At 45.1% G+C, this 24710-nt stretch overlaps 1 protein-coding gene across 2 annotated transcripts in view; it reads right to left on the reverse strand.

Annotated features, from left to right (window-relative positions):
- The window catches only part of LOC137341120 (glucocorticoid-induced transcript 1 protein-like), a 240240-nt gene that overhangs the window by 60499 nt on the left and 155031 nt on the right, over positions 1-24710 (reverse strand). For both annotated transcript variants that reach the window (XM_068004073.1, XM_068004064.1), the window contains exon 5: positions 6900-7052. In XM_068004073.1, the coding sequence (XP_067860174.1) occupies positions 6900-7052 (153 nt within the window). The remainder of the gene's footprint in view (positions 1-6899; positions 7053-24710) is intronic.

Below are 24710 nucleotides of genomic sequence, written 5' to 3' on the forward strand. Positions count from 1 at the left end.
AGAGAAGGCTAGCCTCCATTCAGCTTCATGCACAGCTCAGAATGAGTCTATTCAGGCTTTGACAACGGCCGTTCGAACTCACGGTGAACAACATTCTGCTGCCTTAAACAAGCAGACAGAAACTTTACAACTGGGCTTCCAAGGCATCACACATGTCCTCCAAACTGTTCTCCAGCAGGGTGGTAGATGCGATCGAGGCCTGGTCCAGGAGAGGGATGCTGGCTGAAGGGGACATAGAAGTGGGGACGCCTCCCAATTAAAACATGCCCACGTCTTACCCACTGCCCCCCTCTCAACCAGTACCCGCAATGCTGCCTCCTCTCCAGGTGTCCAAGTCTGCCCCTGCAGTCTTTGGCGGGGTCCTCACTGGCTCCAAAACCCAGAGGGCGTAGGCCGAAAGCATCTATACAGTCCACCATGGACATGAGCAACCTGCCACTACCTCTGCTGCAACGGTTCAAGAAGGCGGTTCACCACCACCTTCTCAAGGACAATTAGGGATGGGCAATAAATGCCGGCCATGCCAGCGACGCCCACATCCCATGAACCAATGAAAAAAAACCACAGGGGATGCACCACGTAGAAGAAGTAGGAAGAGAAAGGCTAAGGATTTGTGATCACGAAGGGTATGCACAAGGGTGTCTGACAGACTGTCATGTTTTTCATTTATATTTGGTTTTTGATAAAGTCATATTAAATGTTATCATTCTCACCGCTACTGCCACGACTTGCCCATTCTTGACTGGCTTTTGTGATAGCGCCCTTACATGTGCTTCATCATGCAAGGTGAGACTTGATGCACCCAGTGGGTCACTTTACAGTGGGTGTATTATGTGTAGTTGCAGGACTGTTTTGTGCAGGGGTGGTGGGGGGGGCCGGGGGGGGGGGGGGGGGGGAAGAGCTGGTGGTGTGAGGACTGGACTATTCTCACTTTGTGATCTTATGACAAGCATTCACATATGAGTGACTCCCTGGCCTCATGAGCAGCCAGGTGAGCCGCTGCTCTGCGGATGGGTTCGTCCTCCTTCTCCTCCGGGTCCTCCTCAATGTTCATGGCAGATGTGGATGCTTGATGAGGGCATGGGGCCTCATCAACCAGTACCCTTCTCTGTTGTGCAGGACACAACAAACTACTATAATGCGACCCACTCTCTCTGGTGTGTATTGAAGCGCTCCCCCAGAACGATCAAGGCACCAAAACCGCATCATCAGCAGCCCTATCACATGTTCAATTATAGACCTGGTGGCGATGTGGCTGTCGTTGTATCGACGCTGTTGCTCGCTGATGGGGTTCCTCAGAGGTGTCATCAGACACATATGCAGGGAGTATCCCTTGTCTCCGAGGAGCCAGCCCTTAAGGCTGCTCGGGGTGTGGAAAAGGGCCGGAATGTTGGATTCCCTCAGAATGAACGCATCGTGGCCGCTGCCAGGGAATCTCATACACGCGTGAAGAAATCTTTTGCTGTGGTCGCAAACGAGCTGCCCATTGATGCACTGATAACCTTTTCTGTTGATGAACAGTCCTGGCTCATGTGGAGGTGCTCGGATTGCTATATGCGTGCAATCGATTTCACCCTGTACACGTGGGAAGCCAGCCATAGATTGGAAACCCACAGCCCTCTCCGTCTGGCTGAGGTTGTCCATGGGGAAGTTGACGTATTGCGAGGCCCTGCGAAGCAAACAGTCGGTGACCTGTCTTATGCACCTGTGGGCAGATGACTGTGAGACCACGGCGATGTCACCGGTAGCACCCTGGAATGATCCGGAGGCGAAGAAGTTGAGGGCAGTGGTCACTTTAACAGCGATGGGTAATGAGATGCTGTCAGACCCAGCCGGGAGCAGCTCGGCATGAAGGAGGCTGCAGATGTCTGCGGCCACCTGGCAACTCACTCTCAGCCTCCGTAGGCACTGCTCCTCAGAGGTCCAGGAAGCTGTACCTCGGTCTGTAGACCCTCTGATGAAAGTAGCGCTTTCTGCGACATCGGTCCCTCTATTGTTCCCCTCTGTGCTCTTGTGCGGGTACCTGTGGTGCAGCACTGTGTTGTAGAGCTACAAGTGGCGAAAGTGCACGCCGTGCCTGGAGAGGATGGTGATCTTCCTCGTCCTCAGATATACTGGTGAATGATGGTGTCAGTTTGAGGGGGGTCCGAAAAGTTGGTAAATATGTGTAAACAGAACAATTCTGAGTGGAAACCAAGAATTTTCAGTCTAAGCACAAAGATCTCCCAGCCAAAAGTTTGTCTGAGAGAACTGAGTGTCCTGTTGCAATAACTGACCTTTTATCCCCATCTGTCAAACAGGGATTTAAATGTCCAAATGGCTGCCAGCTGAAACCTGACTACTTTCCCGTTGCATGTTTCACACAGCAGGGGAAACACGCTGAGGCAGCATTGAAATCGCTTGCCTTCGTTCTTAATTAGGTTTATGCACATTTCAAGTACTTCAAGTATTTCCGTTTTTTTGAATTGCCGTTTTAAATATCGTCCCGCCAGCTTTAATTGCCGGAGGGGCTTCCATGTTCGGGATCGGCCCAAGCACTCCGATAACTCTGGGTCGTGCACTCTCTTCCATGTTCGGGAACGGCCCAAGCACTCCGATAACTCTGGGTCGTGCACTCTCTTCCATGTTCAGGAACGGCCCAAGCACTCCGATAACTCTGGCTCGTGCACTCTCTTCCATGTTCGGGAACGGCCCAAGCACTCCGATAACTCTGGGTCGTGCACTCTCTTCCATGTTCGGGAACGGCCCAAGCACTCCGATAACTCTGGGTCGTGCACTCTCTTCCATGTTCGGGAACGGCCCAAGCACTCCGATAACTCTGGGTCGTGCACTCTCTTCCATGTTCGGGAACGGCCCAAGCACTCCGATAACTCTGGGTCGTGCACTCTCTTCGGCGTGTTGGAGATGGGATTTCTGCCCACTCCTCAAAAACCTGATTTTCTTTGCCCTCCCTTCGCTGCCCAACGCACCTGCACTTTTCTTTTAAAATCATGCCCATGGCCTTCAGCCCTACATATAAAATTATGTCCCCAAGAAAAGTGCTATCAGTGCTGGTGGGGGTTCATAGGGTCGCAAGGGTTTACAGAATTCCCGCCCTGACGTGTTTCCAGCAGACCCAGGCAAATCCAGACCTGTGTCTCAATTTATTGTGCAAGTTATTCATTCTGATCTATCTCATCTTGAAGATTCAACTCTGTGGTAGTGCATGTTCCTTTTACAGGATCCTAGTCTCAACAAGGCCCATGTTTTGGCATTTAAAGTCAGCGCAATTATTTTAGACATTTTTAATATTCCAGTTTGGCTGTTAAACCTAATCCATCCAAATCAGAAGAGTGACATTTCTCCACATAAACAGCAAAAACACAGCAGCACATACCCTCCAATTTATTACGAGCACCAACATATTTGTGATGTTGGCACAGCACAACAAGAAAACACATGGAAAAAGTGACCTGCATCATTGCAAGTGTTTTGACATAACCGACAGGTACTCCTATTTTTGCTCCAAAATCATCTCAACCATATGGTGTTATTAATCCACAACAATCATTATACTTTTCCTTATGGGATTTCATTAATGATCTGCCATCAGCCACCAGACTAAACTACAGGGCACATGTGTTCATTCAAGAGTCCTAACAATACAGAGGAGACAGTCGGCCTTACCACTGCTTTTGATTTCAGGAAAGTCTTTTGTCTAATAACCTGATGCAATGAACTGTGTACTTATCAATCATGTGTTCAAGCTGGTGAAAAAAGAACATGTTGCTTCTTAATTATAATTTATTTATATTTTATGTACCAATGCCTTAGCTCTTATTTTTTTTGGTTTTGGTTTATTTTTGACCCACTCCAGTGTTCCTTCCCACTCTGCCAGCAACACCTATGCTATCACCTCCCCCCAGAAATTGCTAAATTTAGAACTAAAATAAACTACCCACATGGACACCCAGCCACAAGCACAACTTTTAACCTGTTCCATTGGCCATAACTGATTTGGCACTAGTGAAATACTGGATGTGGATGAAGATTAAACCCCTAAGTAAACATTTTTTTAAAAATTACTAATACCGTTTTTTCTTTGCTACTTTTCTCCCGTCTTCTCCTAAAGGCCTCGACACATGTGGCACAGGTGGCAGTAGCTCTTTGGAACTTCGCTCAAGTAGATTTTATTCATGAACCTAGACCAACAGTGAATCTTAGCAGGCTGTTTGATTTCACAGAATGTCACAGCCAAGCCCACACTGCTCTCACACAACATCTACATCAGAGCACTTCCCAGCAGGGGGCAGCAGACGATAAGAAACTGGAACCCGGTACGACCTGCCCCCTCCCCAACCTAGGGGCACTGAGGCCAACTACAGCACACTCATGCCAACCTGGCCAAGATATCCAAACTCAGCACAGGTCAGCAATCGAACCTGTGGTCTTCTGATCTGTGTGGCTCAGCTGTATGTTGTCTTTGCCAACTATGCCATTGAGGAAAACTATGTTTTGATGTTTAAAACCAAGTGCAGAGGGGGAAGATAGGTTCCTAAACATTATTAGTACAGTGCGCTAATTTCTATTTCCCCCCACAATGTTCTCCCCCATCACTGCTCTTTGAAACCAGCAATCCATGCTAGAGTAAGGTTCCATGGACACCAATCAGCTGGTACCTTGCCCCAAGTGGTCATTCATAATAGGAGAGACAAGACAGTGAATGTGACCATTAAGGAGAGTGGGCATCGCAGCCAATTTTAATTCTCACCCAGTGTTCATACAAATGTACTGTGCAATTGGGATTACTGGATGACTGAGGCTGGACAACACCTTCATTCTTTTATTTTCCTTGATGGAAATGTTGGGAGCTCATTTAAGATGTGGTACTATCATGTCCTGGCTATAAACCACAAAATTCTAAACCAATACATGAAATATATATATGTAATTTCATGTATTGGCTTTGAAGTTTGTGGCTTATATACACATATACACACACATATACATACACACACACACACACACACACGTGTCTATATCTAATAAACAACCTCAACCAAAAGATTTTCCATATCCTATTGGAAATCAATCCAGTAAGTTTTGCTACCAGAGACCTGACCTATCTCAGAGGCTGGGGTTGGAGTTTTAATCCTTTCCTGCAGGTTACTTTGTTCAGCTATATTGTCCCTCCCCATGTTTTCAGGTCTCTGCGCATTTGTGATCTTAGTGCCGAATAGAGTGCTGGCCCTATGCCATTCTAGCTCATTATCAAAAATTTTATTTTTTACTTGGAAGCCCATCCCAAGTGCAATGGCTCTGCCTTAAGTCCAGGCAGGTCTGCCCCAAGCCTTCTTGTGATGCTCCTAGTGCCGACAGGTCTCCCTTAGTCCACTCCCGGTCAGGAGGTCTGCCTGCATTCTCCAACGCCACTCTGGCTCTGTGCAAGCCACCCAGAGTCCTCAGCTCAGCCACCTATCCATGCAGGCCTGTGTTCAGTAATACAGCTGCACTACCAGATGACAACTGAGAGCAAGGATGACAAGATTATTATGCGCTGAACATGTCCTTAGCAAAAATATAATTCCCTGCAGCAGTTGGGATCAATTGACTGCTTCATTCTTTTGTTGTCAAAGAGGGAACCATTATAGTTTTGTGGAGCTTGAATCCAACTATCATCATGACACATGCAAGTAACATACCAATGCTTTTCAATGAATTATATCAAGTCAATGTGTTAGCATTTAAAAAAATGTCATGGGACTGAATACAGAAAAGACAAAGGTGTTTGAAAGTTTACATAAAATTGAACAATAGGAAATACAAAATAGAAGCCAAAATAGAAAAAGACAGGAAAAAAAAAATCTTTCTTGTCCTCAATAGTCCCCTCCTCCATCCAAATCTGATATTTTCAATTTTCATTAGAGTCCTGTTACCTGAGGCAAAATTTCATGACCTTTCTAATTTCTAGATGCCCTGGTCTTAGTTATTTTCTGGCTAAGTATTTAAAAAAGAATTCAAAGTTCTTGTGGAAAAGTCCACCAACTATGACACCAAAGTTACGTGTAGAGGGAATCTTTCCATATGAAAGGTAAGCCCCTAATTAACTCGCTTACCCAGAAGTCTTTGTGGAGAAAAGAACGTCATGGTAACCCAAACAGATTAAATAAATGGCCACAGTCACGAGATCAGAGAAATAACAAACACCTGAAAAACATTCACACTAATGAAAATAACAAAAGATGAGTGATGTAATCAAATGAATGATGTCACCACTGGGATTTAATTCCCATATAAAGGTTTAAACAGGATCCAGGTACCTGCAGAAAAACAGGATCTCACTAGTGATTGCGTTCATCTGTGCAAAAGACTATTATAACTCTGGTATCTGCATAGCTAACCACATGGGTCTTTGAGGCTCATGGTAGAAAGTATTGCTATAACTCACTCAGTCATCAATGACACATCCCCAACACTTCTCAGGGATTTTCAAACTCAGGATAAAGTTTAAAAAACTGGAAATGAGGATACTGCCAAAACAATACATGATTAAATGCAAAACCAGTGCCAAGGTGGGACTCATCATCCAAATGGCCTTTGTGAGATGATTCAACTGTAGCATAGTCAGTCTTCGAATCCGTAATAAAAACAGAAAATGCTTGTAGGGCATAGCAATTCAGTTAGCAAGCGTAAGGTGGCACTCATAAAAATTGGTTCCAATGAAGGATTCCACCTGAAACGTTAATCAATCATTCCTCCTTCAGATGCTGATGACTTCCTGTGCATTTCCAATAATTTGTTTTATACCTAGTATTTGCACCATTTCTTTTTCTCTTTATAATCATAGCCTATTTTGTATATAGGCATTTATCTTTTGTTATGAAAATGCACTTACAATAAAAGACTGAGCATGCACATACCCTTGATAGTTCTTCTTTTTCTCCATTATCTTTAATAAACATTCTTTCTATTTCTTGATTTATGCCTTCGACACTGTTCTGGACCCGTGAAATTGCTGATTTCGAAACTGTAATGTTTGATGCTGGACCTGGGATAAATCTTGCTGCAGAGGCCTACGAAAAAGAAAAACATTTTGAAAACACTAGCATTTGCATTCGCGGAACAGTAATGGTGCATTCCTGGAAACGATAAGATACACAAGTGTTGTGTAAATCACAGACACAACACATTGACGAGACACACAGTCCAAGATCATTTGTGAAATGTGGTATCTTTCTTCACCAGGATCAACAGTGGACAATGACTGATAGAAGCACTTCTACATACTGAAGATGCTCAGACAATTGTGGCACTCAATGCTCAGGCCAGCTGTACCAGAGCCAAAGGTTGGAGGTTCACAACAGTGATTTTCCCCAAATGATGAGTTCTCTATCTTGGCTGTGACACCAGGCACAGGAGGGAGAAAAAGGAGGAGCATCACTGAGCAGAAGATTGGTCTTTTACATGGTCGCACATATGTTATCATAGGTCTCTCCCACACACCTCCTAATGGCCAAGCTTAAAAGCTGCATAAGCAGAGAGGCAAGGGAGCTGCCTCTCTGCTGTGTCAATCCAGGGATGTTGCAAGCGTATCTAAAAGGATATGTGGAAAAGTAAGGCAGGGAGGGAAGAGGAAAGTAATCAAAAAAAACAGTGCACACAAGAGAAAGTTTTTTAAAATTTCACACCATTATCCAGAATAGTGATGGCAGCATATGATACAAAACAATATTTCTAATTTGCGATGGCATATGCACATACCATCTTGGCTGCCCTTGAATTGTATTAGATTATTCCCGTTAGTACAATATTATCATCTAACAATGATGTATAGAGGTATCAGTGATAAAGCTTACAATAATGACACTGATGTAGGCTATCCACTTAAAATATGTTGTTCACAATAAACTAGAAATTTAGCGCACATCAAAGAATTTGTATCATTACCAACACTGACTTCAGGCATTTTCACCAACTGTTCTGAGCATTTAATTAGGTCCCTAGAGTTACGTCATAACAGCAAATGTCAAATTACATAGTCATCTCCGTGCTAAAAACACAAATCATACTGTGGAAAAAAACCTGCACTAAGCTTTTATAGTGCTTCAGAGCACAGACTGTCTAAGGCAGATTTCAGCTATTTACACCAAAACATTCAGATACATTTAATTTGCTGTACATTTCAAATGTTCAATATAGACAATAAAAATGGAATAAATATGATTAAAAGAAAAAGTAAATGCAGTTCTGATATAGGATCGCATCCAAAATGTTGACCTGGCTTTCCCTTTCAGATACTCCTATGGCTGATTGCTTATGAATACAGAATACTCTGTTGCAATAATGTGGGATTATTAATTTCTGAATAATTGATTTGCTTCAATTGAAAGGGAACAAAATTAATTATTGGAAAAAATAACTTTAAAAAATGTAGGCTTATAAAACAAAAATTAGAGAAATGTATTGAATTGTGGAACAAACCCCAAAACAATTTTATACAGAATTTTTAATGTTGATACCAAAATATTACCATATTTCTCAGAACAGCTGATGCCATTAGAAAAGATGTTATAACGTTCCATTACTTGCTGACCAAAGCTAATGTCTAAAGGACTGGGTACCTCCAAGGACCCAATGCACAACAGACTGCAGTAATGGAAAATCAACTACAAATAATAGTTTGAAGAAACAGGTGGAAAATGTGATCACCATTTGAAGAACTACAGTAGCATTTTTTCCATCATACGCAAACACCAATCACACTGCTCGCAACTTTCAAATGCATTGTTAAACTGTTAAGATACGTACCACACCTTTTCCCACTTGGATCAAACCGAGAAAGGAATTTTTCAGCATATAAGCTTACTCCACAAAGCTAGCTATCTTACCTTCAAGCCTTCAGAAGCCTCCAAAAACACATTTCTTCAACTGTGCTTTTGCTCCCTAACGTGCTCCTTTTCCTGCTCGGTGTCCACCTCCCTGTCCCGTGTTGTACTCGGATGTTCTTTTGTGCAAAGAGCATTATATAAATGCAAGGAATAGGTGGTGGTAGCACAAAACCCAAATAAGTGACATTTCCTTGATCTTTTAATCCCATTCTGGTTATTTTTCTTCCTTCCGTTAAGTCAGAAGTTTTCAAACTAGGGTCCCAAGAGATCTACAAGGTCATCACAGTTCTGTATTTGTTGACTTATTAGCTCTTTATTTCTCTTGCTGTATATTAATTTTAAAAAAAGGATTTTCTGCAATGATAATGTTATTTTCCTTTGGGTTGCTAATACCATGTTTGAGAAGTTAGGACACAGAGGACTCCCTGGGAGTGCAGCAATATTAGTAGGAAGTCAGCATACATCAAAGTTTGAAAACCTCAGCTGTAAGTCATCACGTACCATTCCCTACAAAAAGATGATTGACAGGCGGCCTATTCCAAATGTTCTGCTAACTTCAATTTAACAAATCTCTTGGTGGTGCGCAAGAACAAACCAGGGTTCACTGACTTTCCATCCAAAGAAGCAATCACATTGTTAACATATTAATATTGGATAAAAATAAAAGTATGAACACCAAGATTATGGTACAATGTGGGTTTGCATCTGATCACTCAGACAGAAGTTAGAGAGAAACAAGAGGACAGCTGCTCTTCAAAGGGAGTAAGGCTCATGGAACCAATCCCATACAATCAATCTTCAATGTTTTGGTGGTGATCATATTATTGAATTAGCATAATATAAAGCTTCTGGGTCAACTCTTACTGGATTTAATATGTAGCTTCCAGGATGCTATAAGAATTTCTGGTCAGTTTCAAAATTCTACAAGATTTTGAAGTGAGAAGTATATTTAACTAAAATTAAGACTGTGGTATGATGCACAACACGAAGGGGCCATGGCTCATTGTGCCATGGTTCAGCAGGATAAGGATTCATGGTAGTGACTCCACACAGGAAGAATTTTTGAATTCAACTGCATTGTTATGGGGAGGCATCAAGCAGAGGCCAGGAACTCCTGGGGGGAAATTGAGGAAGAGTCATTCATTTAAAAAAAACTGAGGGAAACATGAAGGGCCAATGCCCATAGTGCATGCTCCATTGGGGTTGAAGAGAGTAATAGAAAACAAGGTAAATAATGTATTGATTGGAACTAAAAGCCTGAAATTGTAAGATAAAGGAAAAAGCACATTCCATGGATTTGAGGCCAGTGAATGAATGAGAGTTAGGAGATAGTGCAGGAAGAGAAAGAGAGAGAGAGAAAGAGAGAGAAAAAGAGAAGGTAGCAACAAAGACAGGACGTCCCTTACGTACCTTCAGTTTCAGAGGGGCCCTGGGATTAAATTACCCACCCTGTGGCTGCAAATTATGTGTGCTATAGGAAAGAGGAAGAGGAGAAAACATCTAATAAAAACAGCAGCTCACTGTTAGGGATTTGTTTTCTGCCTGCAAGATAATTAAGTATTAGTGCTCAATGTATACCCAGATCTGCCTGCCCAAGTTATCTCCATGCACACCAGCCCATTTGGTGTCAATAGCACCCTTAACAGATGTCTGTTGATTCCTGCTCCCACAGTTCACCTGCAATGTGAAACCTGGAATTGCTTACAGTGAGAAGTTTTGCATCCTAGGATAACCACATCCCCAGTAGCAATGGTACTCCTTCTTGATCCTTGCCATAAGAGTAGGAAACAGCAAATATTTAGGGATAGGTTGCGCAGCAGGGAAGATAGGGAACAGGCATCCAAATTGTACTGGTTAACAACACAGAAAAATTAGGCAAGAGGGGTAGGGAAGGAGGGACGGGGAGAGGGGAAGATCATCCTGTAGATTTCTTAGCCCCGGAACATACTTTAGTTTCATTACATTGTTTTAAAATCCATTTTGAGGGGAAGAGAAAAGCAGTAAAGGAGTATTGACAAACCTATACTTTCCCATAACCTAAGAAACTATTTTAAAATCTATTATTACTTCCATGAGATCAACTATAAACTATTTTGAAGGTTGAATCATGTGCACTGACCAGGTCAGAATCTGAAAGAAATATTCCACAAGGTCCTACAATGGCCTTATAAAGCATTTCTATGAAAAAAAATACAACTTTAATTTACTTTCAAAGTGAAACAGAGGGTTCTTGGATCTAACGTTAATCACATAAATGTCACATTAGGCATCTAGCCATAGAAACATAGCTCCAATCAGAAAGTCAGCTCCTAAGTAGTGTTACATTTGATGTTTATAAAATTATACACATGAAATATCTTCAAATGCTCAAGGATAAGACAGTTATGTTTCTATCTTAATTAGACTTTTCAGTTTCTGTATTTTAAATTACTCTTATAGGTGAGTCACCACTCCCATGACCAACAGTATCTTCACTAGCCCTGATATCTAGGTAAGCTTTCAGTAACATGCCCAGGGTAACATACAGAAAACCTCCGTTAATTACTTCAGCTACTAGAATAATTTTATATCTCCATGGTATCTTTCTTCTGTCTATGAAAACTGCAGAGCATCACAACATTGGGCCTTGTTTTAAAGTCTGACTTTCAAAAAATTATCAGATCAATAAATAGTAATACATTTACAGTAGAAATGCTATTTAGTTCCTTGAAAAGATAACAAATAACCACAATCTTCATACTAAATTATTCTTTTGAATTAATTATATACAGTAATGTTCTTCTTATATTTTTCACCACTGCATCAGCTACACTGGCCTGATTGACGTTTTCAAACCAAGGGCACAATTTTAAAAGGGCGGCGGGATGGCAGTGGTGGGGGGGGGCGGGGGTCAATGGGAGTGCGGGTAACGCAAATTATAAAATCTTACAGTTCCCCACAAGGTTGCGACTTAATTGGTGGCCATTAATCTTTCCGGGTTTGCCGTCCGAAAGGTGCACACCTGCAGACAGGCTGTCAGCTGGAGTGTCTGGATTTAAAGGGCCATAGCTCCAATGGATTTTGCTGGATCAAAGAGTAAGAAGACACTATGGAGCTGTACAGGGGCAAGGCTGCTCCAAGATTCAGCGACGCCTCATTTGAGGTGCTGCTGGCCGGGGTGAGGAGGAGGAGGGAACTATTTTACCTGGTCGGGAGGAGGAAGTGCCCTGCCTCTGCCACCAAGAAGGTCTGGCTCGAGGTGGCAGAGGAGGTCACCAGCAGCAGCAACATCTCCCGTACCTGGGTCCAGTGCAGGAAATGTTTCAATGACCTAACTAGGTTGGTAAAAGTGAGTACACTTATTGATTCTCCTGCATTCCGTGGTGCACATCACCCCCCCTCACCTCATTCTGCACTGCCAAGACTACTCTATCACAGCACTCCTCACACCCACTTAAGGCTCATCTCCAACTTACCTACACTTCCTGAGCTCTTCCTCACCTCCCCTTTTGTGATCCTACCACTACCACTCACCCCGATCCCGATCCAATGTGATGTCTCTGACTGTAACTCAACCCATGATGCAAATCTTTCACGGTCAGCCTCAGCCAAAGCAATGCATTCATCAGCTGACCACTTCACCCTCACTCAGGTCTGTACTTTCTCCCCTTCCAGAAGAGAGCGCAAAATGCACGCGAGAGGGCGAGGGCTAGAGGGGGGCCACAACAAACAGTGGTCCTCACAGATGCGGAGGAGGAGGCCCTGCAGATCAGCAGAACCCTCGAGAGCCTGTCCGTCGGGGATGCCTAGACTGGAACCCCACAAACGTCTGGTGACACAACTTTAACATTCATCACACACAACATAAATTGATGTTAACAATGCATCTCAGTATGCTCATCGCAACGACACATACTGCCTTCTGTTGTTACAGGCTCTTCAATGACCACAGTGAAAGGAGAGGGCGATTCCTCAGAGGAGCTCCCGGCCTCTGAGGGCACACTGTCACATCTTAGTGAGCCATCCACTAGCGCAAATACTCACACCTCAGTGGGTCCTAGTAGTCAGTTAGTTAGGTTCGCACCTGGTGCGTCACCACACACAAGTGAGCACGAGCAGACACTGGTGGCAGGGGCAGCTGTGGAGAGTCCGCGTCGGTGGGCGCACTCCTCTCCAGGCTCTGCTCAGCTGGACGCAGATGCTGAACCTGAGGGCCATCCATTAAAAGGAGAATGAGCGAGGGACAGCGGCACATTTGCGAGGTACTGGAACAGGTGCCAGGCACACTCTCCACAATAGCGCAGAGGATGGAGGAGTCCAACTCCTAAATTAGTGGAATGGTGGCACAGGTATGGGAGGGAATCTCAGATAGTGTTGCAGGGACGTGAGGAACTGGCTGAGATAGTGTCGCACGTAACTGCTGAACTGTCTGAGATAGTGTCGCAGGTTCCTGTGGGAATGTCTGCGATGGAGAGAAGGCTAGCCTCCATTGAGCTTCAAGCACGGCACACAAATGAGTCCATTCAGGCCCTGACAACGGCCGTTTGGACTCACGGTGAACAACATTCTGCCGCCTTAAACAGGTAGTCATAAATTTTACAACTGGGCTTCTAAGGCATCTCACATGTCCTCCAAACTGTTCTCCAGCAGGGCGGTAGGAGTGACTTGGGCCTGGTCCAGGAGAGGAATGATGGCGAAAGGGGACATGGATGTGGGGATGCCACTCAAAGCGCTCCCACGTCTCACCCGTTGCTCCCCTCTCAACCAGTACCCGCAATGCTGCCTCCTCTCCAGATGGCCGAGTCTGGTGCAGGTGGAGCTGTCTTTGGCGGGGCTCTCACGGGCTCCAAAACCCAGAAGGCGTAGGCTGAAAGCATCTAAGCAGTCCAGGCATGAACATGAGCAACCTGCCACTACCTCTGCTGCAGACACAGAGGATGCACCAAGCTGAAGTAGTCGGAAGAGAAAGGCTAAGGATTTGTGATCACGAAGGGTATGCACAAGGGCGACTGACAGACTGTCATGTTTTTCATTTATATTTGGTTTTTGATAAAGTTACATTAAATGTTATCATTCTCACCACTACTGCCACGACTTGCCCATTCTTGACTGCCTTTTGTGTTAGCGCCCTTACATGTTTCATCATAAACGGCGAGACTTGATGCCACCCAGTGGGTGTATGTGCAGTTGCAGGACTGTTTTGTCTGGCGGGGGCGGGGGGGGGGGGGGCTCTGGTGTTGGCACTGCTCTTTCCAGGTGGCCTGAGGACTGGACTATTCTTAATTTATGTTCTCCCTATGACAAGCGTTCACATATTAGTGAGTCCCCAGCCTCACGAGCAGCCAGCTGAGCCACTGCTCTGCGGATGGATTCGTCCTCCTCCTCCTCCTGAACGTTCATTGCAGTTGTGGATTCTGGATAAGGCCATGGGGCCACATCAACCAGTACCGCTCTCTGTTGCGTCATGTGATGCACGACAAAACACACTACTATAATGCGACCCACTCTTGCTGGTACGTATTTAAGCGATCCCCCTGAATGATTGAGGCATCAAAATTGCATCTTCAATGACCGACTTGGTGGCGATGTGGCTGTCGTTGTATCGACGCTGTTGCTCGCTGATGGGGTTCCCCAGATGTGTCATATGCAATGTGTGCAGAAGGTATCCCTTATCTCAGAGGAGCCAGCCCTTAAGGGTGTGGAAAAGGGCCTGGATGTTGGATACCCTTAGAATGAACGAATCATGGCAGCTGCCAGGGAATCACACACACAAACAAGCTGACCATTGATGGAGTGATACCCCTTTCTGTTGATGAACAGTCCTGGATCGTGTGGAGATGCTCGGATTGCTATGTGCGTGCAATCGATTGCACCCTGCACACGTGGGAAGCCAGCCACAGAGTGGAATCCCACTGCCCTCTCCGTTTGGCTGAGGTCGTCCATGGGGAAGTTGACGTATTGCGAGGCTCTGTGAAACAAGCCGTCGGTGACCTGTCTTAGGCACTTGTGTGCAGACAACTGAGAGATCCTGGCGATGTCACCGGTGGCACCCTGAAATGATCCGGAGGCGAAGAAGTTGAGGGCAGTGGTCACTTTAACAGCGATGGGTAATGAGATGCTGCCAGACCCAGCCGGGAGCAGCTCGGCATGAAGGAGGCTGCAGATGTCTGCGACCACCTGGCAACTCACTCTCAGCCTCCGTATGCACTGCTCCTCAGAGAGGTCCAGAAAGCTGAGCCTCAGTCTGTAGACCCACTGACGAGGGTAGTGCCTCCTGCAATGTCGGTCCCTCTGTTGTTGTCCTCTGTGCTTTTGTGCAGGTGCCTGTGGTGCAGCACTGTGGTGTGGAGCTACAAGTGGCAGAAGTGCACACCGTGCATGGCAAGGATGGTGACGTCGCCCGTCCTTGTGAATGCAGCCATCGCGTCCCCCATCCTGATGGTGTCAGTTTGAGGGGGTCCGAAAAGTTGGTAAATATGCGTAAACAGAACAATTCTGAGAGGAAACCAAGAATTTTCAGTCTAAACAAAAAGATCTCCCAACCAAAAGTTTGCCTGAGAGAAGTGAATGTCCTGCTGCAATAACTCACCTTTTAACTCATCTGTCAAACAGGGATTTAAATGTCCAAATGGCTGCCAGCTGAAACCCGACTATTTTCCCATGCCGTGTTTCACACAACACAGGAAACATGTTGAGGCAGCATTACTTTAAGTACTTGAATTGCTGTTTTAATTGCCGGCGGTACTTCTGGGACCGGGAATGGTGCGCACACCCGGATGGTTCTGGGTCACGCACGTTCTTTGGCGTGTTGGAGCCGGGATTTCTGCCCGCTCCTGAAAAGCACCATTTTCTTTGACCCCCCCACCACGTTCCCAACGCACCCGCGCTTTTGTTTTAAAATCATGCCCCAAATCTCTGATTTTAACAATTCAACTTACTTAAATACCCCTGAAACAATTGCCAGGGCTCCTTTTTCAATAACCAACAACTCAACTCAAAAAGAAGCTTTCAGCAGTACATGTAACTGAACCAAACAGCAGTGTTTATATTTGAATTAAGTAGCTTGAGTCCTCTATCAACAAAACCAATTCGAGGGGCCGAATGGCCTACTCTTGCTCTTAATTCGTATGTGAACCTCAACATTTGTATTGATTTAGGTGGGGATATAGAACTTAACTCTTGCTGGCTTTTATACTCTATGTATTGTGACTGAATTTAAAGCGACAGCCCAAAAATATTTAATTTCTGTCACAAAAACCAGTGTACTGCTTTTTCTGAGTATTCATAAGAGTGTTACATCACAGAAATAGGCCATTTAGCCCATCAAATTTGAACCAGCATTTTCTCCATGAGTCGCCTCATATAATCCCACACTCCTGCTAACTCATCATGACCTTTAATATTCCTCTGTTTCAAGGAACTGTCTAATTTACTTTGAAAAGAGTTTATGAACACGAACAAGGTCGTGGCAGAGAATTTCACATTCTAAGCATCCTCTGATCACTTTGCAATAACCACTGTTGGAAAGAAGTGACGCGTGAATGTCAAGTGAGACAGGTTAGGACTCAAATGTAATGTCCTCCACAGCCATACAGGTTGTCAAATTTCACTGTCCAGCTTCATGTACATAGAAAGGCCATCAGAGGGCAGTGGGTGTCTGTGGAATATACCACAGGATGAATCAATTTAGGGGCAAAAGAAAGACTGATATAGAATCTGACTCATATAGCTCATCATTTTCTTCTTTGTTCTCTGCGTAACGTTCTCATTTTGAACTTATTTTAAAGTACACAGTAATTTAAGATTGAATGAAGAAATGGTAAGGTTTAAAACAACTTCACATTAAGCAGCTCAGCATATTATTATAAACTCTGACTTGGTAGCATCTGGATCAAATTAGTTGCCTAACTGTAACACTGTCAAGTACTAGTTGTTAAAGGAATGTGTTTAAATTATATAATTAAACTAATAAGAAACAATGGCACTTCCAGAAGTCATTTTCCAAACTGGAGTGAACGAGCGTCCCAGTGAACGGCTCCGTATTTGGGGATGTGGTGCCACTGAAAGGTCTGGAGTGAAGAGTGTTGCATGTAGGCATCCAATAAATACCAATAAGTGGCATTCAATAAATACCTGAGCCAATTTATGGATGTCCTGGCCACATACCTATTCTACGACCAGAGAAAATGTAATTAATATATGCAGTGCCATAGGCGGCAGCCCCTATTTCATTATCTGAAGGGGCTGCTTCTCAACCTTTGGTTACACTTTTCCCCACACGCTGTTCAGTTTTGGTCACCCAATGCAAAGGGTAGGCAGTTTGAAGGATTTTTTATTGGATATGCTCCTGAGGTTGGCAAAATCCACCTCGAACAGTCCAGGATGCACAAGATCACTAGGAAGGGTCTCTCCAACTGCTTTCCAATATTCCAATCTTTAGTGCACGCCCGGGTTATTATGGAATATGATCACACGGTGTCCACTAGTTCACTAGTTCACTTGTAGTCTTCCAAAACCAGTGGGCACAGCAAGACATTGACCGTTTCATTGGATTGAATTTTCAAATGGTAATTTAAATTTACCTGTACCCATTTTCAGGTTGGACAGGTTGTCTGTGCCTTTTAAAAAAAAAGTGGTGCCCTTCTGTGGGGGATCGGGCAGAGGGGAAACGTTTGTAGTTGTTCTGATGGCTTTGGGCTTTATCCAGTGCCACAAGTTCAGCCTGAACAAAAAAGAATAAATCTCACATTAAATGGTAGATCTTCTGCATCTTCACCCGTAATGAGATACCTACCTTCCCACAAATGTGGATCGAAAAATTGTAGGCGGAGAGGCTGTAATGTTTTGATCCACGCTCATGCGGCTAGGTACCTAGACGTGGGTGAGGACTCGGAAAATCAATCTTCATATAACTATACCCTGGTCATTTCTTTCACTTTCAGGCAAGAGGGAAAGGAATAAAAGTTTGCCAATTACCGCCCCATCAGTCTACTCTCAATCATCAGCAAAGTGATGGAAGGTGTCGTCGACAGTGCTATCAAGCGGCACTTACTCACCAATAACCTGCTCACCGATGCTCAGTTTGGGTTCCGCCAGGACCACTCGGCTCCAGACCTCATTACAGCCTTGGTCCAAACATGGACAAAAGAGCTGAATTCCAGAGGTGAGGTGAGAGAGACTGCCCTTGATATCAAGGCAGCATTTGACAGAGTGTGGCACCAAGGAGCCATAATAAAATTGAAGTCAAGGGGAATCAGGGGGAAAACTCTCCAGTGGCTGGAGTCATACCGAGCACAAAGGAAGATGGTAGTGGTTGTTGGAGGCCAATCATCTCAGCCCCAGGACATTGCTGCAGGAGTTCCTCAGGGCAGTGTCCTCGGCCCAACCATCTTCAGCTGCTTCATCAATGACCCTCCATCATAAGGTCAGAAATTGTGATGTTCGCTGATGATTGCACAGCGTTCAGTTCCAATCGCAACCCCTCAAGTAATGAAGCAGTCCGAGCCCGCATGCAGCAAGACCTGGACAACATCCAGGCTTGAGCTCATAAGTGGCAAGTAACATTCGCGCCAGACAAGTGCCAGGTAATGATCATCTCCAGCAAGAGAGAGTCCAACCACCTCTCCTTGACATTCAACGGCATTACCATCGCCAAATCCCCCACCATCAACATCCTGGGGGTCACCATTGACCAGAAACTTAACTGGACCAACCATATAAATACTGTGGCTACAAGAGCAGGTCAGAGACTGGGTATTCTGCGGCGAGTGACTCACCTCCTGACTCCCCAAAGCCTTTCCACCATCTACAAGGCACAAGTCAGGAATGTGATGGAATACTCTCCACTTGCCTGGACGACTGCAGCTCTAACACCACTCAAGAAGCTTGACACCATCCAGGACAAAGCTGCCCGCTTGATTGGCACCCCATCCACCACCCTAAACATTCACTCCCTTCACCACCGGCGCACTGTGGCTGCAGTGTGTACCATCCACAGGATGCACTGCAGCAACTCGCCAAGGCTTCTTCGACAGCACCTCCCAAACCTGCGACCTCTACCACCTAGAAGGACAAGAGCAGCAGGCACATGGGAACAACACCACCTGCACGTTTCCCTCCAAGTCACACACCATCCCGACTTGGAAATATATCGCCGTTCCTTCATCATCGCTGGGATAAAATCCTTGAACTCCCTTCCTAACAGCACTGTGGGAGAACCATCACCACACGGACTGCAGCGGTTCAAGGCGGCGGCTCACCACCACCTTCTCAAGGGCAATTAGGGATGGGCAATAAATGCTGGCCTTGCCAGCGACGCCCACATCCCATGAACGAGAAAAAAAGTACACATGATGTCAATTATTTGGGAAAAAATGTAGTAACTCTGATGATATATGGTTAATTTTAACTTTTTTTTACATAAGGTGAAGTGGGTATTTGAACCTCATATTCAGTGATGAATGAAGTGGTAAAATAATCAAACAAAGAAGCATTTACTTCTGCTTTCATGATCAAACAATATTGGGTACTTAAATCACTGATCGCTCAACAACAGCAATACATGATATGTTAATTTGTAACCAAGTGCAAATATGAAGAATCTTGAGATGAAGTTATTTTGAAAACTACGAGTTAAATTTTTTGGTCAGCTTAAATTTCCATGCAAACCTTGATGAAAGTGATTGGTCAGACTGCCTGAAGTGACTTTTAGTTGAAATAAGATAAGATACTTACGTAACTATGAAGCCAAAAGTATAAGAGTGTACTAAAGAGCACAAAAAGGTGTTAAAAGAAAAAGTAGTCAAGGTGCTAGAAGAAGCGATAAAGACGAAGATAAAGGAAAAAGTAGTCAATGCCTGTGGGGTACCATTCCACCAGCGCTGGCCCTGCCTCTATCACACACAAGTGACCATCCTTCAGTGATGTTGGCAAGCTTTTTAATACCAAGGGGGTGAGGTTGGGAGGAGAAAGAGATCACAATTGAGCGACACTGTGCCCGTAACCTTTGGTGAGGCACAGTATGGCATGACATATCCCAGGCATTTATTCACTTATGTGTACCAAGGTTTGTTTGCCAAGGACCACAGTTTTGCATAAAAAGTCCCAGATAAAGCAAAATACCAGTTTCTGAGCAAGAGCAATTCACATGCTCTACAATCATGGCTTTATCTTTCGCTAGCCAAGGAGTGCGGTTGCTAACTGCAGTGCTCCATGACCAAGACCACCACTGGAATCTGAACCCAGTCTGCCCAGTCTGATCTGTAGGGCTGCATTATATGGTATTCTATACCGACAAGGCCAGAGAGCAGGCCGTGTCCTGGGAAATTTACATTTATTCATAAAATCATAGAAATTACAGCACAGAAAGGAGGCCATTGACTCCATGTTGGTGCTAGCTCTTCAACTGGAACTATCCACTGGAACAACAGCTTACATTTATATAACACCGTTAGCATGGAAGACATCCCAAGGCATATCACACAAGTGTAATCAAAGAAATAAATGCCAGACCTAAAGAATGACGTGTTAGCAGTGGTGACCAAAAGCTTAGTCAAAGAGGGGGGTATTAAGGAGGATCTTAAAGGAGGAGATGGAAGTGGAGAGACAGAGGGTTTTGGGGAGGGAATTCCAGAGTGTGGAGCTTAGATGGCTGAAGGGGCATCCGGCATTGCTGGGGCAAAGAGGGGAATGCAGAAGAGACAAGGGCATCAGCGACAGAAAAACTAAGGCAGGCAACGGAGTTTCAGTGAAGATTCACTAGAATAATAAAAGGAACAAGAAGTTACAGTTATGAAGTAAGGTTTGTAAACTGGAAAACTTTTACTGGAACAGAAAAGGTTAACAGGCGGGGTGGGGTGGGGGGAAAGAGAGAACTGAGAGATTTTCCAAACGATGAAAATTTATTACGGAGATCAATGATGCTATAGTTTCTGTCTCAATAGCCATTAATGGTGAAGCAATTCATGTTCTTATAACGTTCTGTATATTTTTCCTAGCTTCCACCTTTGTTTTTTTAGTGATAATCTTCAATCAGTCCCCAATTGTTATTGATTTGCCAACCAGTAAAAGCTACCCTTTCAAAACTTTTCATAGTTTGGAAAATCTCTCCGTTCTCTCCCCCCGCTAACCTTTTCTGTTCCAGTAAAAGTTTTCCAGTTTACAAACCTTACTTCATAACTAACTTCTTGTTCCTTTTATTATTCCAGTGAATCTTTCTGTGGCACCAATATCCTTCCTACAATGGGGTGCACAGAACTGTTTACAATACACCAACTCCATTCTTCGGATATCTTTAGTATAAAGACTCACTCCAAATAAAATGCCTTCTGTTTTCTGCACCTTTACAATACAAAAAAACAAAGCACGTAATTGTGTTAGGAAGATAGATTCTTCTCTGGTTGTTAGCCAACAGTGGTTTGTTGTGATGCAAGCACACATTTGTTCAGATGGTAACAGCTATTCAGTAGTTTGAGTCTTCCCCCTCCGGTAACCTGTAATGAACACATCCTATTTGCTGATGCATGGCACACTGCAACTTGATGAGGATTGCTGGGGCAAGCTGAGGCATGTAGATGCCATCCAGTGTATTGTAGGTCATCATTTTTTGAACCTGCCTGATTTAAAAGGATTATCTCATGAAATTTTACAGACAAATTTATCAGCCCCTTTTATATAAATTGTGAAGTGTATTGTCTGTTTTTTTCTACTTTGATTCATTACAGAAATCTGGATAATTAATATTAGCTCAACTAACATCAACTCAGCAATACAATAATGTTCTTTAAAATTTTTGAGAAAAACAAATGGGATCCAGCGCTACATAAACCCATGGTGCTAAATTTTAAAAGGGCGGCGGAATGGCAGCCGGGGAGGTGTGGGGGGGGTCAATGGGCACACGGCAAACACGAATAATAAAAATTTACCTCTCCCCACTCGATTGCGACTTAATTGGTGGCCATTAATCTTGTTTCCGGGTTTGCCGTCCAAAAGCTGCGCAGTGGGCGGACTGCGCACCCGCATGACAGGCTGCGTCTAGATTTAAAGGGCCATTGCTCCAATGGATTTTGCTGGGGCAAAGAGACAGAATATCCAATGGAGCAGCACAGGAGCAAGGCTGCTCCAAGATTCAGCGACGCCTCACTTCAGCTGCTACTGGCCAGGGTGAGGAGGAGAAGGGAACTATTTTACCCGGCCGACAGCAGGAAGTGCCCTGTCTCTGCCACCAAGAAGGCCCGACTCAAGGTGGCAGAGGAGGTCACCAGGAGCAGCAACATCTCCCGCACTTGAGTCCAGTGCAGGAAGCGTTTCGATGACCTAAGTCAGCAAAAGTGAGTACACTTACTGATTCTCCTGCATTCCGTGTTCCGCATCACATCATGCCTCCCCCCCCACCCCCACCCCCAACTCATTCTGCACTGCCAAGATTACTCATCACATCACTCCTCACACCCACTTAACGCTCATGCTCAACTTACCTTCCCTTCATGAGCACTTCCTCACCTCCCCATTTGTGACCCCACCACTACCACTCACCCCAATCCTGATCCAGTGTGATGTCTCTATCTCATACTCACCCTCTGATTCACCTCTTTCACGGTCAGCCTCACCCAAAGCAATACATTCATCGGCTGACCACTTCACCATCACTCAATCACACGTCTCTACTTTCACCCCTTCCAGAGGAGAGCGCAAAATGCACGCGAGAGGGTGAGGACTGGAGGGGGGGCCACAACAAATAGTGGTCCTCACAGACGTGGAGGAGGAAGCCCTGGAGATCAGCCGCACCCTCAAGTGCCTGTCCATCGGGGATGCCGAGACTGGCACCCCACAAACGCCTGGTGACACAACTTTAACATTCATCATACACAGTATGAATTGATGTCAACAATGATTGGCATGTTGAACACCTCAGTATGCTCATCACAACATAACACATCTGTGATGATGCTTAATATTGCCGTCTGTTCTCTTACAAGCCCTTCAACGACTGCAGTGATGGCAGAGGGTGATTCCTCAGAGGACCTGCCGACCTCTGAGGGCACACTGTCACATCTTAGTGAGCCATCCATCAGCGCAGATACTCACACCTCGGTGGGTCCTAGTACTCAGTTCGTTGGGTTGGTACCTGGTGAGTCACCACACACAAGTGAGCACGAGCACACACTGGTGGCAGGGGCAGCTGTGGAGAGTCCGCGTCAGTGGGTACACTCCCCTCCAGGCTCTGCTCAGCTGGACGCAGATGCTGAATCCTGGGGACCATACTTTAAAAGGAGAACGATCGAGGGACAGCAGCACATTTGCGAGGAACAGGTGCCACACACACTCTCCACAATAGACCATTGTAAACAATTTTACAACACCAAGTTATAGTCCAGCAATTTTATTTTAAATTCACAAGCTTTCGGAGATTTTCTCCTTCCTCAGGTAAATGTTTCAAGATCTCCTTGAAGCCTACGCATTTATACATATTGAATAATACATGGTGTTTACAGACTGCCCCTGCAACTGCCCGTTGCCAAGGCAATCACCGTGTTCAGACAGAGAGGTGTCATCTGCAGAACCCCCGAATACACATTCAACAAAAAAACAAACAGGGAAAAAAAAACAGAGAAAAAAAAACACAGAGAGAGGCAGAAACATCCGGAAGGCAGAGAGAGCTAGCAAATGACCCATTATATTAAAAACAGATAACATTTGTTCGCTGGTGGGGTAACGTGTAGCGTGACATGAACCCAAGATCCCGGTTGAGGCCGTCCTCATGGGTGCGGAACTTGGCTATCAATTTCTGCTCGACGATTTTGCGTTGTCGTGTGTCTCGAAGGCCGCCTTGGAGTACGCTTACCCGAAGGTCGGTGGATGAATGTCCATGACTGCTGAAGTGTTCCCCGACTGGGAGGGAACCCTCCTGTTTGGCGATTGTTGCGCGGTGTCCGTTCATCCGTTGTCGCAGCGTCTGCATGGTCTCGCCAATGTACCATGCTCTGGGGCATCCTTTCCTGCAACGTATGAGGTAGACAACGTTGGCCGAGTCACAGGAGTATGAACCATGCACCTGGTGGGTGGTGTCATCTCGTGTGATGGTGGTATCTGTGTCGATGATCTGGCATGTCTTGCAGAGGTTACCGTGGCAGGGTTGTGTGGCGTCGTGGACGCTGTTCTCTTGAAAGCTGGGTAGTTTGCTGCGAACGATGGTCTGTTTGAGGTTGGGTGGCTGTTTAAAGGCGAGTAGTGGAGGTGTGGGGATGGCCATAGCGAGGTGTTTGTCCTCATTGATGACATGTTGAAGGCTGCGGAGAACATGGCGTAGTTTCTCCGCTCCGGGGAAGTACTGGACGACAAAGGGTACTCTGTTGGTTGCGTCCCGTGTTAGTCTCCTGAGGAGGTCTATGCGATTTTTTGCTGTGGCCCGTCGGAACTGTCGATCGATGAGTCGAGCGTCATATCCCGTTCTTACTAGGGCGTCTTTCAGCGTCTGTAGGTGTCCATCGCGTTCCTCCTCGTCTGAGCAGACCCTGTGTATTCGCAGGGCCTGTCCATAGGGGATGGCCTCTTTGACGTGGTTAGGGTGGAAGCTGGAAAAGTGGAGCATCGTGAGGTTGTCCGTGGGCTTGCGGTAGAGTGAGGTGCTGAGGTGCCCGTCTTTGATGGAGATTCGTGTGTCCAAGAAAGAAACTGATTCTGAGGAGTAGTCCATGGTGAGCTTGATGGTGGGATGGAACTTGTTGATGTTATCGTGTAGTCTCTTTAGTGATTCCTTGCCGTGGGTCCATAGAAAGAAAATGTCGTCGATGTATCTGGTGTATAGTGTTGGTTGGAGGTCTTGTGCAGTGAAGAAGTCCTGCTCGAACTTGTGCATGAAAATGT

Source organism: Heptranchias perlo, chromosome 2 (assembly GCF_035084215.1).
Source record: "Heptranchias perlo isolate sHepPer1 chromosome 2, sHepPer1.hap1, whole genome shotgun sequence".
Taxonomy (NCBI): domain Eukaryota; kingdom Metazoa; phylum Chordata; class Chondrichthyes; order Hexanchiformes; family Hexanchidae; genus Heptranchias; species Heptranchias perlo.